We start from the raw sequence: 15,713 nt of genomic DNA on the forward strand, positions 1-15,713 counted from the left end.
TAATAATAATAATAATAACAAAAAACTTTCTTTGTCTTTCTTCTGCGCTAGATCTATGCTATTCTAGCTACTCTTGGAAATTGGCAGTGCGATGACATTTGTATAACAAATTGCATATGTTCCTTATTTGTAAATTGCTTTGGATAAAAGCATCTGCTAAATGACTAAATGTAAATGTGAAAGTAATGTTTACATCCATGTTGCAAATTTAATATATGTGAAAAACCTGGAACATTGCAAAATCAATTAGCAAATAATGCAGCATTTCCATTCCATGTGTTTAAAATTGGTTCAAAATAGAAATGAAAATGTAAATTGAGACATGTTTTTTATTTAATGTAATAAATTACTTGGGGCTTAGAGTGTGCAGACCAAACGCTCTTTGTTTTTGCTAATATTCATTTTTGGAAGATGTCTTATGTCTGGGAGTGAAAGTGTGTCAGACAGTGTTGGGAAGCAATAATTTTGATGACAGACTTTAGTTCCAGCATTTCACAATAACCAAAGCAAAATTTGAGATGTTATGCAATGATTTTGATTATATTTTCTGATAGAATTACGTGTTCACATGCCGCATCAATATTCCTGTATAAGTTCTATAGGAATATATTAGTTAAATGTGTTTGCGTTGTAGTTTATGTGCATGTCTTATTATTTCTGAATAAAACATGTATCCACCTCATGCAAGCTTATAATTATTATTTTTTTTTTTTTTGCATAATTTGCATAACTTGATGTTTCCATTCTGTCATGGATTATACTGTTTCCTTGCCACTGTTCATGTAAAAGGCATTCTGTGTGTTTCAGGATGTCGTTCAGTGATTTCCTGCGTGAGTTCAGCCGGTTGGAGATCTGTAATCTGACAGCAGATGCTCTGCAGGCAAGTCAGGTAAAGAAATGGAGCACAGCGCTCTATCAGGGGGAGTGGAGGAGAGGAAGTACTGCCGGTGGCTGCAGGAACTACCCAGGTAGTGTGTGTGTGTGTGTGTGTGTGTGTGTGTGTGTGTGTTTGTGTGTGTGGGCATGGTTATGTGGTTTACAAGGACAGTTTTTTAGGTTACAAACTGGTAATTACAAGGGTATTATGCTATAAATGTGGTTTATGAGGACATTTCTTGTGTCCCCATAATTTAAATTGCTTAAAAAAACATATTAAACAATGTTTTATTGAAAATGTAAAAAATGCAGAAAGTTTCTGTGAGGGTTAGGTTTAGGGGTTGTGTTAGATTTAGTGGATAGAATAGACAGTATAGTTTGTACAGTATAAAAATCATTATATCTATGGAAAGTCCTCATAATGATAGGTAGACCAACGTGTGTGTGTGTGTGTGTGTGTGTGTGTGTGTGCAAATCTGTTTTTTTTTATTAACCTTGTGTAACTCGGCATACGTATGCGTAGACTTTGCATTTTCGCTTCACTATACGCAACGCATAATTTAAATTAATTTAAACCGACTGATCTTAGTTCAGAAGACTGTGGGCTGTCAGTAAAGGGTTAAACTTCTGACGTACAGAGTCATGTGACAAAACAACATGGTGCCGATCACAGCAGAGTTTGTCTTTGGGAGAAACGCCAACAAAACCACATCTGGTAAGGATGTTTTTACATTGAAACCTGTTTGATTCAAAAGATTTGATTCTTGAGTTTTATCCGATATGCAGTTTTTATACTTTAAGCTGTATATCGTGAATCACCATGCTGCTAAACACAATGTAAACTATTGTGTATGTCTTGTGTATTATTGTGTACTAAGAATTGCTATAATTACTGTGCATAATCACATTGAGAATCAACAGATTCATCCAAAATCTGAAGAATTTGGCTTTTTTAGATGCGCTATATGGAAAATATGGTGCATTTCAAACTGTTCTGGGACAAGTGCAGACAAACAACACACTGGAGATTAACTAATTGACTAAATAATGAGCAAGGTTGTGAGATCTTGTTGCCAAAGTAGAAAAAAAAAACATTATAACATAAAAATCTAATTAAATTAAATAATTTTAATTATATAGTTTATTATTTGTAATTTACAGTGTTTCAAAGCAGCTTTACAGATAATCAGCTGTTATGTCTGTAATGTGTCTAAAACATGAATAACCAACACTCCTGGAAACATAATAAACTATTTATTTAAAAATAAATTGTGTCAGAAGCAAATCACTTTGATGCACAGGTTAAATGTCTTAACCTGATGGTCATTACTGCCTGATGCACATCCGGCAGTGCCTTCAGTTTTCCAGCCACGGGGTCATCAGATGGGAGCCACCTATTACGGATGTTTTGCCCCATTTATTCCAGAACATCTCCTGGTGTTGGGGCAGTGGTCCAGGACATCCTTGTCACCCTCCGCAGCTGGAAACCAGAACCTCATGAATGCCTTTCGTTCTTGCTCTCCCATCAAGACATTCTTCCTTTCCCGTAAAGACATACCATACAACCAGAGTTCAACACTCTGAGCAGATGAGCAGATCTACCCTACATCCAAGGCCTCTTCTCTGATAGAAAAAACACAAGCTGTCAAACTCTGCCTACCACCCTTCCAGTGCCATCAATAATGCTGTCTACACTACAAGCGTCCGTTGCAGTGCACTGCATCGAGTCGCCTTTATTATTGTTATCATAATTATAGAATTATTAAATGTTTATATATTGGATTTATGTTGAAATAAAGTAGTATAGAGGTTATCCACTCATTTAACCATTGCTGAAGTCAACTCAAACTACTCAATACAAATAACTTCAAATTGCATTTAAAATATAAAGCGTTATATTCCGAGTCTTCTGAAGTCATACGATAGGAATGTTTGTGAGGAACAGACTGAAATTTAACACATTATGTTAAATATTTCAATTGTGTTTTGATGTACAGTGTAATTCGCTGATGAATTTTCATTGTTTAACTAATAATGAGATGTACGCTTGGCTGAAAAGTTTAGTCTTTAGTCTAGAAATGAGTCCCCAACACTGTTCGGAAGGCTATTCCATAGTTTAGGAGCCAAATAGGACCTCCTTCCTTATGTGGATTTTGATATTCTAGATATTATTAACAGGTGAAACACTGCGATCTTAGTAAACATGATGGAATATAGCATGATAGAAGGTCGCTTAAGTACTGTGGAGCGAACCATTCAAAGCTTTGAAAGTAATTAACAGAAATTTTATTAAAATTAAACTTAATAGGTAGCCAATGTAACGACGATAAAATGGGTCTGATATGATCATATCTCTTGGTTCTAGTCAGCACTCTAGCTGCTGCATTTTGAACCTATTGAAATGTATTTATTGAACCTGCAGGATGTCCTCCTGCAATGCCTAGTCAATAATATAGTCTTGAGGTCATGAATGCATAAATTCGTTTTTCCACATCAGAAACAGAGAGCATGCTATGTAACTTAGCAATATTTCTGAGGTGGATGAATGCTGTTTGACAAACATTGAAAAGGACAGATTGCTATCAAATAACACCTAAATTGTTTGTTGCAGAAGATGACTTATAATTATATTTTAGTTTTTTTATTTTATTTTTATTAATTGTAGTTTTGGTTCCAATAATTAGAATGTCTGTTTTGTTGGAATTTAGTAGAACAATATTTCTAGCCATCCAATCTTTTCTTGAGCATCCAATCCAATTTCTACACTCTGCTAACTTGGAGAACTGTCAAATGTTGTCAGGTTTTGAATAAATATAAAGTTGTGTATCATTCACATAACAGTGAAAACTAATTCCGTGCTTCCTGATAATGTCTCCCAGGGGAAGCATTATACAATATATGGAGAAAAGCAGAGGTCCTAAAACTGATCCCTGTGGTACTGCATAAAGTACTTGACTTTAATTTGATCTGACAGTTCATCGTTTATATGTACAAAGTGGTTGCGGTCGAAAAAATAGGACCTAAACCAAACTAATGCCTGTCCCTGTGTATTTGTTGTGTTTTGCCTTTGCACAGCTGTATTCCTTCAACTTGGCCTCTGTTGTTCTTATTAACCACAGCCACATTCTGGATCAATCCTCAATTCAAGGTAGCCCTGCAGCACACTGATTCTCCCGGCCAATCAGAATGCAGCTTCCTGGTAGCTCTGATGCAGAAAAACCGCAGGAAGAAGCGAAGAGAAGGACAAGACATGGAGACCATTGGATTTGCCATTTATGAGGTCAGTGAGATTTGTCCAAAGTTTTGAAATTTTTTGAATGGTTTTGATTTGTATATTTGCTTGATTGCTCCTGTTCTGAATGTTTGTTTTGCCACATTTTTTGCAGGTTCCAAGAGAGGTATGATGAAAACTGCCTTTTAGATTGTGAGATGATTAGAATGGCATAGGTCTTGAAACCCAATAGAATACAGAGAGCAATGTCTGTAAAGGGGAAAGGTAAATACGAGAAGCCTTTAGATCAGAGAGCTGTTCTGTCGTTATGTCATTTCCTCAGGAATTTCCATTGGGCATTTAGAATAGAGATTTCTGATTTATTATTAAGTTACGTTAAAAAAACACACAGTGGCTTCAAAATTCATGTTTGAGGTATGACTGTTTGTAATTTTGGTAGAACAAAACATGAACTTGTCTTCCAAGTAATGTTCTGAAAACATCGTACCCATTGGAAACCCATTTGAAATTCCCAAGGGAACTCATGGTGTAAAAATGCTAATCTTCTTATGACTTTTAGTGCTACAACCTGTACAGCTCTATGATATGGCTCTCTGGAATACTTGATTCTGATTGGTCAATAGCAGCAATTTTTGGTGAAATATTTTTAGTGACCACTAAACTGTATTACTGTCCCTTGTCCCAGGCAAATGATACAATACCTAAATTATTTTCTGATTTCTTCGTATTGCATAATCTCTTCCTTCTCCTTGTCTCTGGCCTCAGTATTTGGGTAAGTCAGGTGTGCATCTGAAGAGAGATTTCTTCCTCAGTCATGCGTCCAGCGCCCGCTCTGAGCTCTTCATCAACTTGAGGGAGGTGAGCACGCGTTTCCGGCTGCCACTGGGAGAATACGTCATCATACCATCCACCTTTGAGCCGCACAAAGAGGCTGACTTCGTCCTCCGAGTTTTCTCAGAAAAACCTGCCAACTCAGAGTAAGAGAATATGAGATGATTACATAATTTCACATTTTGCTAAATTTAGTCCAGCTTAGTCTTTTATGCTGGTGCCAAAATACAGAGCGCAAAAGTCTGGCACCACTTGTGAAAATTATGAATTTTGTATTTTTCTTTTCTTTTTTTCATTACACATTATATTCTGTATATATATATCAGCATAACCAACATTTTATGTCTTAGTTTATGTTACGGCAGTTTTGACGCCACTGACTCTGATTCACATATGTCATAACCAAACGTGATACGTCAAGTTTGAATATATGTTATAATATGGCGAAAAATGTCTACATAGTAACTCCAAAAAAGAAACCCAAACCACATCTAGGGAGCAGGGATCGTAATACAGAAACGGCCTATCTTAAGTCCTAAGTTAATGGTGCTTTCACGCCATGTCGAAATCACAATTATTATGAGATTCCAAATTGCAAAAACTGCTTACCTCTTCATAGAACACATAATTACAAGTTGGAAAGTCTCCAAGCTGATCGTCGCAGTGGCCTCAAGAGTTAATCACTGCAAAAAATATTTTTCTAGTATTTTTGTCTTGCTTTCCAGAAAAAATATCTAAACATTTTTAAAACATGATTTATTTACTTGGCAAGCAAAATGGCATTAGATTTTAAGTCATGTTTTTTAATAAATCTATTCGAATTTAGTGAGATTTATGCTCAGGAAAAAACTGTTTGCCAATGGGCTAAGAAAAAATAAACGTAATTTAAAGGGATTTTTTTTCTTACCTCATTGGCAGATTTTTTTTCTTGTGTTAACCTTAAAAGTTCTCAAAATTTTGTCAGATTTCTCTGACAACAAAACTTATGATCTTATCTTAAGTTTCGGCTCACTAAACATTTGTTGCCCGAAGAAACTGTACGTTTAATAATATTTTTTTTGTGTGTGCTGGTTCCGCTAGTGGCTGGAGCTTGTTTTGTGGAGGAACTCGCCTTCTGGACAGTTATGTGGATGAATCAACATGTTCTTTATGCTTATTCAGCCTTTTGGCTGGAGTTTGTTTTATAGATTATTTTCTGTTGTGTAATTCTGTCTCACAAAATTTGGATAGAAGCACCATACTTGAGCAATCCGATGGCATATTTGTTGTGGGGAACGTCGTAGGTGTAAATGGACTGTTTGAGTTTGGAGGGACGATCATCCACGGAGTTAATGCGCACGTTATTCTTTTTTGTTTGTTTTTTTGTTTTGTTTTGGGGGATGTTCTGGGGTTGATTGTTGCACCAATGTTGGAATGTGGTCTTTATAATTGTATTTTTACACATGCCCAAATGTCAAATATTAATATGAGCGGATTGTCTCTCTCCACGTGGAATGTGAATGGGTTGGGGCACCCCATAAATGAAGATTATTTATTTTGGTTTACGCACCTAACGCTGATGGTCAGGGCTTTTTTATTGATCTTGTAATATAATATTGGGAGGAGACTTTAATCTTTTTTTTAGATTCAGACATTGATCATAGTGAAGCAAAAGTGTGTATGCCCCCTAGAGCAAAATCCTTCACAGGATGTGTAAAAATTTTGGTTACAGATATTTGGTGACTTTTGAACCCATCTGGTAGGGACTATAATTTTTTTTCAGCATTCCATAAGATTGATTCTAGAATAGTTTTTTTTATATTTATGTGTATATATATCATAGTCATCTCATCTGTTGTTGATTGTTCAATTGGAAACATTTAAGTCTCAGATCACGCCCTGGTGACTTTAGAGGTGTTGCCAAATACGTTGAAAAAGAAATCATATAGTTGGTGCTTTAATGAATCCCTTTTGCAAAATCCTGAATTCCAACAAATGCTAAAGGCTGAAATCAATGTCTATATGGAGACCAACTGGTCCTCAGTATCCTCTGTGGACGTGGCTTGGGAGGCATCTCAGGGGTCAGATTATACTGTATGATTAATTTATAAAAAAATTCCAAAGCACGAGAACTCGTGGAGTTGGAAGAGATCTTATTAAAAGTGCTGAGGCAGAGCAGAAGCGCCGAAAGTTGCCTGATGGCCTCAGAGAATTGACCCGATTGAAATACAAATATAATACTATTTTGTGGCATAAAGTGGAGTTTTGGCTATTCAGGGCAAGACAGTCATATTTTTAGTCGGGGGACAAAGCAGGGAAGCTTTTGGTTAGATATATAAAGTAGAGAGTGTCTTTTTCTACCATTCCCTCAGTGAAATCTGCTGGTGGTGAAATATTTACCTCAGCCATAGATATTAATAATGCTTTTAAAGAATTATATCTTTATCTCTATAGTTCCACGTGTTCGTCTATTGATGAAGACATTAGAAACTTTGAGGAACCATTAGAACTCCCTAAATTGACGAATGAGCAAAAACATTCTCTTGATTCTGAGATAACCTTGGAGGAGCTTGATGAGGTAATTAAGGCCTAGCTTACAGGCAAGGCTCTGGGGCCAGATGGCTTTGCCGCTGAATTTTTAGATCTTATGTTACAGAACTGGCTCCACTTTTGTTAGACGTTTATACCGAATCATTAAAGAATGGAAAGCTTCGGTCAACCATGACACAAGTCGGCTCAGTTTGATTCTTAAAAAGGACAAATATCTAAGCAAATGTAAAAGTTATCATCCAGTTTCCCTGATCCAGCTAGACAGGGAAGAATGGGAATATCTTTTAAGATTTTGGAAATACACGGGTTCAGGAGTACTTTTATTGGATGGATTAAGTTACTTTATAGACACCCGATAGCGGCGGTACAAACAAATGGATTAATTTCAGATAATTTTTTTCTGGATAGGGGCACCCATCAGGGTTGCCCTCTTTCTCCATTATTGTTCTGTCTTGCCCTGGAACCATTTGCAGCATGCAATAAGAAGGGAAGATGACTTTCCAGGAGGTGTGGCGCTTTTACTTTATGCAGATGATATTTGATTATTCATCTCTGACCCTATTAGATCTATGCCTTGCCTCCACATAATTACTAATTCCTTTTCTAAGTTCTCAGGATACAGATTCAGTTTGTATAAATCTGAAGCTTTGGCTCTGACAGCATACAGCCTGGTAATTGCTTTCCAGCCGGATGCCTTCCAAGTGGACCAAACAGGGCATTAAGTATTTGGGCATTTTATTCCCAGCAAGTTTGTCTGATTTAGTTAGATAATTTTGACCTCTTAATAAAACGTTTTTCGAGCGATGTGGGCAGGTTACATTTGATTATTCATTATACATTTTGTACATTCATTACATTTATCTATGATTGGGAAGATTAATGTTATTAACTAATTGTATTCCAAAATTTAACTACATGTTACAATCTCTCCCTGTATTTCAAGTGATTTGATAGCATAGCGAAGTCCTTCATTTGGAATGGTAAACGTCCTAGATTGCATTTTAATAATTTTCATTAGCTGAATGTCAAAGTTGGGCTAGGCCTACCCAAGATTTTGTTTTATTATTATTATGCATTCGGTCTCAGACATTTGGCTCATTGGTCACTTCCACCTGAGAGATCCCCTCCCTGGTTTTGTATTGAACAGGAAGTTCTTGCCCTTATTTCACAATTGCAAAGCCTTATGAACTAATCAGAGAAGTTAAGTTGCACACCATTGTTGGAGCACTTTCTTTGTTCTTGAACATCTTGCCATCTTAACCTACAGAGATGAATTAAAGATTTTCTGTAGTGATTATTATTTTTGTATTATCAACAACAAAGCAATTTTGGTGTTAAGAGTGTTGCCTTAGAAACAAACTACTTCTGAGGTCCGAGGACCAGAAGAGCTTTGAATAAAATCTCGGAGTTGCCATCTTGTATTCACAGTAATTCTGACACAATGTGAACACATAAGATCTTGAGATGCTAACTGAAATTACCATGTTTACTAAACCAATAGTTTAGGATTTTATAGTCTGTAGATAGTTTTCTGAGTACTCCCTCAGATTATTATAGAATTTTTGTTTTTACTTTGGCTAGTAAGAAATCCCCTAGCAACCACCCAGAACACTGTATAGTGTAGCAGTGTGCTAAAAAAGTAGTGTGCTAAAAATACACAGAACGCCAGAAACCATGTACAGTAGCAATGCCCTGGCACCCACAACAGTCTAGTTTTGCACGGGCAAGCACCACTCACATTTTCTTCAAATAATAATATAACCATGACCTATAGATAGCTTATAACATTTTTAATTAAACTGCAGTTGTCAGGGACATAATTTGATATTCCACAATATTTTCAGAGTTTGCACATTAACTTTTATTACCACCTGCTGGTGGAATCTCCAAACTGCAAACATAGAAACTGAATTAAGACTTTGAAAACGTCTTTCAAAATAGCAAATGTTGCAAAGTGCGCTTTGCGCCGCTTCATTAACTTACGATACACCAACAGTTTGCACGCATATAACCACGGATAGTGCAAACACTCCCACACATGGCCACTTGCTCTGGCACAAAAATTGCACTTAAAATGAAAGCTCTTACGAAAATAGGATAAGACGTTGCGCACGGTCGTTGAGCATATAGTGCTGTGCTTTGTGCACTCACAAAAATATAGCCCATGGACTGAAGTGGCATATTGCTGTTATAGAACGGTGGCAGCAGCATTACTAAAAAAGACCAATGTTCAATAAACTGTTAAATAAATTATTAATAATTATCAAAATAAGCAATTGTTTTCCAATTATTAAAGTTTATTATCCAAAGTGTTGGATGTTTGCAGTTACGAAGTAATGTAGCGATGAATTAATATTAATAGAATGTGCAGTCACATGTGTGATTATAGTAATTTTACAACTTTGAATACGGCTAATCCGATCAAAATGTATATTTGTGTCCTTCAGGGAAATGGATGATAAGGTCACAGCTGACCTTCCTGATGAGGTGAGGAGATAATGATGAGATATAGCTACATTATACAGCTATATGATGTCATAAATTATATAAAAAATGTAAATGCTTTCTCTCTCTCTCTCTCTCTCTGTCTCTCTCTAGCAACATCTGGATGAGATTCAGATTGATCCTGGGTTTAAGAATCTCTTCAGACAGCTGGCTGGACCTGTAAGAGAGAATCTAATGAATAAATCCTGTCAGCCAGTTAAATATTATGATGCATTAACAAATTAAACATATGTGATTGTGTGTGAATGTGATTTTTAGGACATGGAGATCAGTATCACAGAGTTGCAGACCCTACTAAACAGAATTATCAGCAAACGTAAGTTCTTTCTAAAACAATAGCTACTGTTTCAAATAGCTGTTTCAAACTCTAGTGAGCTGTCTCACTGTTAAATGTCTATGTAAGGCAGCTGCATTCTAACTGGCTTTGTTAAAAAATGTTTAAGAACAAAGAAAGCACTCCAGTAACAAGTCAGGAATGTCAAGTCAAAGCTTTTATTGAATTCTGAGTGTACAACTTGTAAGTATGATTTCTATAAACACTTGAATGCTTTTCACACGTTGGAATTTCTTAATTGCGGTAATTCCGACATGCCGTAAACACATCTTTAAAATGCTCTAAAGAGAGAGCAACAATCTTAACATTTACTCACACTTGCAACACATAGCACTCCTTTTGAGAAACTCATTAGAGACTCGACCAGGAGTCAAGCTTTGGCTCGATAGCATGGTCCAGTTTGCTCCTAGTGGTTGATGCTGCATCTCCATCATTTCATTGATGGCCATTCAAAAGTTGACTTTATTTTTTATTTAATTTTTTGCAACCAACAAATAATTAGCAAAAATGTCATTATATTAAAATTCTTTGGAGGGATCTTAACAGTGTGAAATTGGCTTGTTTTCCCATTCGGCTGCATGTTGTTCTAATATAGAGTGATTAGTCACATGGCATTTCTGGATAAGAAAACGGCTCTAAAAATGTTTGTCTTCTGAGCTAAGAGCCTTAAGAGTTAAAGATAGCAGCATCCAGGGTGCGTACTTCCGGGGCTGCATGGACGAGCCGAATAATTCCATTTGAGAAGAATGGCTATGCTAATGGATAGCTCTTTCCAGATATGTTAGAACTCCTTTGACTCCTCAATAAAATTGTTAAGGCAAACAGTTTATCTTATTGAAAATAAAATAAATTTGTTATTCACTGAACATCTTCCTCCCAGCTGTAGTTCTCAAATCGTATTCGCGCTTTTGCCTATTCCAGCTTGGTACGTCAAGGTTTAACATCATTGACAGCAAATGCCATTGGTTTTCACATGTGTCGTAACCGATGTAGCGAATCAGCTCTATATTCTTCCACCATTAGGAAGCGAATCAGCTCTATGAAATATTAATAATCAATCATAACTTGTTATAATCGATTATGAATATTTGGATCAGTTAATCGGGTTAACTTGATGTAGCTACATTAACATTACAACCAAATACTCGGCTCATCCCGTGAACACTCAATTTTGGTTATTAATTAATTAATTAATAGAAATGTACATTTCCGGGGCAAGGGAAATGTCTTTCTTACTAAGTATTAAGAGCAAGTAGTCAAAATCTATGATTAGTGACTTTAGATATGAGCTTGAGACACAGACAACTTTACATGTGACATGAACAAGACTTTATTAACTAGACCAAACATTTAAACTACTCTAACATACATATACATACATTCATACAGTTTACCAAGGGAAAGAGGGCTGAAACAGAATACAGGAAGGCAAGAAGTTATAGCATTGTTTGAAGTTCAGCAGATCAACAGCCTGAGCAAACCATCATATTAGTTCTGACACGCCCTTTTTAGAAAGGGGTTAAGGATACTTAATGTATCAAATAATGAGACTAAGTTTGATACTTGCATGTCCCATTTGAAATAAACTGTCCTGATGCAATTTGTTGAGGCTCCAGTTGATCTTTGATGTTGTCTTGATGAGAGAGAGAACCAGTGAGAGTCAGAGGATCTTGGTGAATGGGCAGTCAAGGCTGTAGGTAGCCTGGCACATGCTTGGGAGTCCTTGGGGCCTTCTAGTGTGGCATGATTCAGCGAGAGAGTGAGAGAGCACAAGGCTCAGAGGGCAAGAGAGCAAGAGATAAGCGACAGGGCTAAGAGCGAGCTAAGAGAGAAGAATTGGTAAGATAAGAGGATGAGAGGAAGTGGGCGCAGCAATTTTATACCCTCGGGAAACAGGTCCCACCTCTCATTGGCTCGACCAATGAGAAGGGTTTGGGTTCCAGGCGGGAATTTGGTTTATTGCTCTTTGTTGTAAAATTGCCCATTGCATGTGCAAGAAAGAAAATAGGAAATATACTTTTAATACTAATATGTTGTTGTTATCGACATATCATGTACACAGTCATTTCGATCTTCAAAATACCAAGTTATAGAGACCAAATATGCCACACATATGATTTTGGTTAACCATAGTATGCAAAGTCTGAAACATTAACCCATTAGTTTGCAAGAAAACATAGATCAAGCACATTTAAGGGAAAATGTGAGATGGCACACTAGATATATGTCAATATTTATCACATGGATATATAGAATATATATATAGGATTAACAGGGTTCATTTCTCTTTCTCAGTAAGAGAATGAAGGGAGGGTCAGCACTTCTCTGAACATTCCTTTGGAGGTCGTAAAGGCCTCCATTACTCTGGGCAGGAGAATGATTCCTTTGTTCCGTCACGGCTCATTTGCATGTTTCTGGCTGGGTTTATGACGGTAAGAGATTTTGGGCTGAATGACTCAAAAGATGGCAAAACATAACGTAATATCATTCTACTGAAGATCTTATATTCGAATTTAGCTAGGCCAAATCGTAAGGTTTAATTTGATACCAAGAAAAGTATATTTAGTACACTTAGAAAGGGAATATACACTGAGGCTATTAAATATGAGGCCTCAGAGTTTAAAACACACACGAAACAGTTCTAACGAGTTTGATATACCTCAGAAATACACAACATACAGGGATTACACGTATTTCATTAGCAATATGCAGTTCTGTGTTTAACTGGAAAACACACACACACACACATTTTTACGTTCAAAGTTTCCCCCTTCCTGTCCACATGATAAGCACGTGGTGAGCATGCGGATGTCACATGCGGTTCTCTGTCAATAGTTCATTGTCTCTTTGTCAATACATTTATTGTGCTTGTGGAGGCTGGTTGGCGCTATTTCAGTAATTAGGGGGGGTTTTAAAAGTAAGTTCTTGTTTGTTCGGGAATCTGTTAAGGCACTGATCCTCCGCCATACCTTACACCGAACATGATACACCAAGTTTGAATATTTGAAAATTTCTGAAATGGTTTGAAAATTTGTGGTAGCTCAACTATTTACTCAACATACTAATAAGCATGTAGAACATAAAAAAAAAGTATTAGGTGAAATAATCCATTTGCAATTAGTTGAAGCTATTTTATCTTTACTCTCTGTATTGAATGCAATACAAGTATAATACAAATTTCTCTTGACTTAAATTTGCATTTCTGGTATTGCCTAAACCGTGAAGAATATATGCAATGCTGGCAAAATAAGGTATCTTTGAAGGAAGCATATTGTTGCTGACTACTGTTTGCGTCATGCTTAAGGTAGGGTGCTCACTAGGGTTTGGAACAGGGCTAATGCCTTTCAAAAATATTTTAATTGTAAAAACTCTTCATCATTTGTTTTATTTTCAGATAAAGATTTGAAGACAGATGGCTTTGGTAAGGAGGCCTGCCGCAGCATGATCAACCTCATGGACGTATCCTTTCCAAAAAAAAAATTCTTGCATTGTTTTATGTGAGGCTTCATCTGATGCCCCACATAATGTGGTATGTGGTTTGCCGTTGTCCTTCAAAATGTGGCAACGAAAGCCCTGTACTATTGTGCAGCTGAAGACCTGCATTATGGATGAAGGCAAAATTCTGCTTAGGGTTGTATTAGGGATGTATGCATTTTCAGACGTAGGGAAATGTGAGATTAAAAAAAAAATTAAGAAGCACTGCAGTAATTGTATCTTACATTACAGATATCAACAGCTTTAATGCAAAAATAACTGTATTCATAAGCTTTTAACTCAAACTTTGTTTTTTTTTCTTAAGGTAAAAAAAACAACATATACAAGATGAAATAAAATGTCTGGTGTGAATAGGTCCATAGGAATGCATTGTTCCCCTTCTGTCACTTACTCGACGTTGTGTTGATTGTAGTGACACAAGGGGTCTCTTCTGAGAGCCTCGCATACCTCTGAACTTGAGAAAAGGCCATTGTCAAGTTGGCAGACAGAATTTGCATGCCCCGCCCCCGAACATACAGGCATAAAGGGGAGCGGGCGAGCGACTGTGAGACAGATTTTTTCTTCATAGTCGAGCAGTTGCAACAACAAAGCTGAGTTCATCACTGTTCCACTCACCTCTACTGGCGATAAGCACTGCTGTTGGATCTACGGTGCATTTCAGCGGCTTTCTCCTCTCTACACGCTGTGCAGTCCACACCCCTGGGCGCTTCGGCAGCGCTTTCATTGCCTGTAAGAGTGTTTTTACTCCTAAAAGAGTTTATTTCCTCTAAAAGAGTTTGAGTTTCCACTCATAAAAGAGCAATACACAGCAGGCTTTGAACATCCTTTTCAGGACGTGTCTCTTTAAAGATGTAGTTCCACCGGGTAAAAGCCCCCCGGCATGCTTGCTTACTTCCGTCTGAGCTCGGGATGAGTACGGCTCGCATCGTGGCCAGCCGGCATTCTCCATTCTCGTCGCTGCATCGTAGAGCGTCACAGCGGTGTCTGATGCTGCTGACTCATATGGGCTGCCACCTTCGAGTCTGCTCGCCCAGTCTGAGCCTGACGCACGGATGTCCGCTATGCTTTCCCACGCCACCGTGAGCACGAGGTGGACTGGAAACCTCCGTCCCCCCTCACGGCTACTCGATCAGTTCCTCGGGCCAGGGCGCTGCTCATAGTCATGATCCCCCCCACCACCCCCCTTACCTTTCTTCCCGGAAGTGCATGATGAGCCGACGAGTTCGTGGAGGGCACCTTTTACTGCCCGAAACCGACCTGCTCGCTCGTCTGCTCTCACTACCCTGGATGGTGGGGCGGTCCATGTATACACAGAGGCCGAGTGAGTGGGATCACCTGGGAGAAAATGCGCATGGTTTTACCTCTATTGAGGTAAACCTCAGGTGCAAGCAATCCACCCGGTCAGTCCGTCAGTGTGTTACCGTGTTCTACTGGCTCAGACCTGAGAAAACATGGGACGAAACAGACTCTACCCTGAGATTGTAAAATATCGCAAAGGTATTAGGTGTTGACCAACCTGCTGCTCTGCATATGTCTGCCAGGGAGGTGCCTCTGGCCAGTGCCCATAAGGATGCAACACTCCTTGTGCTTGGACCCGCAAGGGGGGCACGCCCTGGGTGCAATAGGCCAATGAAATAGCTTCCACCACCCAGTGGGAGATCCTCTGTTTGGAGACAGTGTTCCCTTTCCGCTGTCCACCAAAGCAGACAAAGAGCTGCTCAGAACGTCTAAAGCTCTGAGTGCGGTCTAAATAGGTACTCAAAGCATGTACCGGACACAGCAACGAAGGGGCGTGACGGGTTGGGAAGGAAAAGTCACGCATCCATGCTCCGTGCTTGGACGATTATTTTTGACGTACCCGTCGGGGCTTCGCAGCAGGGCGGAGCAGGTAGTACGGCGTCGGTAGGCAAA

General features: G+C 38.1%; 1 protein-coding gene across 1 annotated transcript in view; it reads left to right on the top strand.

Moving 5' to 3' along the window:
• LOC127659711 (calpain-1 catalytic subunit-like) overlaps positions 1–15,713 on the top strand; it is a 91,067-nt gene that overhangs the window by 59,840 nt on the left and 15,514 nt on the right. The window contains exons 10-17 of the mRNA XM_052149694.1: positions 808–968; positions 3,996–4,156; positions 4,263–4,274; positions 4,874–5,085; positions 9,916–9,955; positions 10,067–10,132; positions 10,232–10,289; positions 13,702–13,766. Coding sequence (XP_052005654.1) covers positions 808–968; positions 3,996–4,156; positions 4,263–4,274; positions 4,874–5,085; positions 9,916–9,955; positions 10,067–10,132; positions 10,232–10,289; positions 13,702–13,766 — 775 coding nt within the window. The remainder of the gene's footprint in view (positions 1–807; positions 969–3,995; positions 4,157–4,262; positions 4,275–4,873; positions 5,086–9,915; positions 9,956–10,066; positions 10,133–10,231; positions 10,290–13,701; positions 13,767–15,713) is intronic.

The sequence above is a fragment of the Xyrauchen texanus genome, chromosome 1 (assembly GCF_025860055.1).
Source record: "Xyrauchen texanus isolate HMW12.3.18 chromosome 1, RBS_HiC_50CHRs, whole genome shotgun sequence".
Taxonomy (NCBI): domain Eukaryota; kingdom Metazoa; phylum Chordata; class Actinopteri; order Cypriniformes; family Catostomidae; genus Xyrauchen; species Xyrauchen texanus.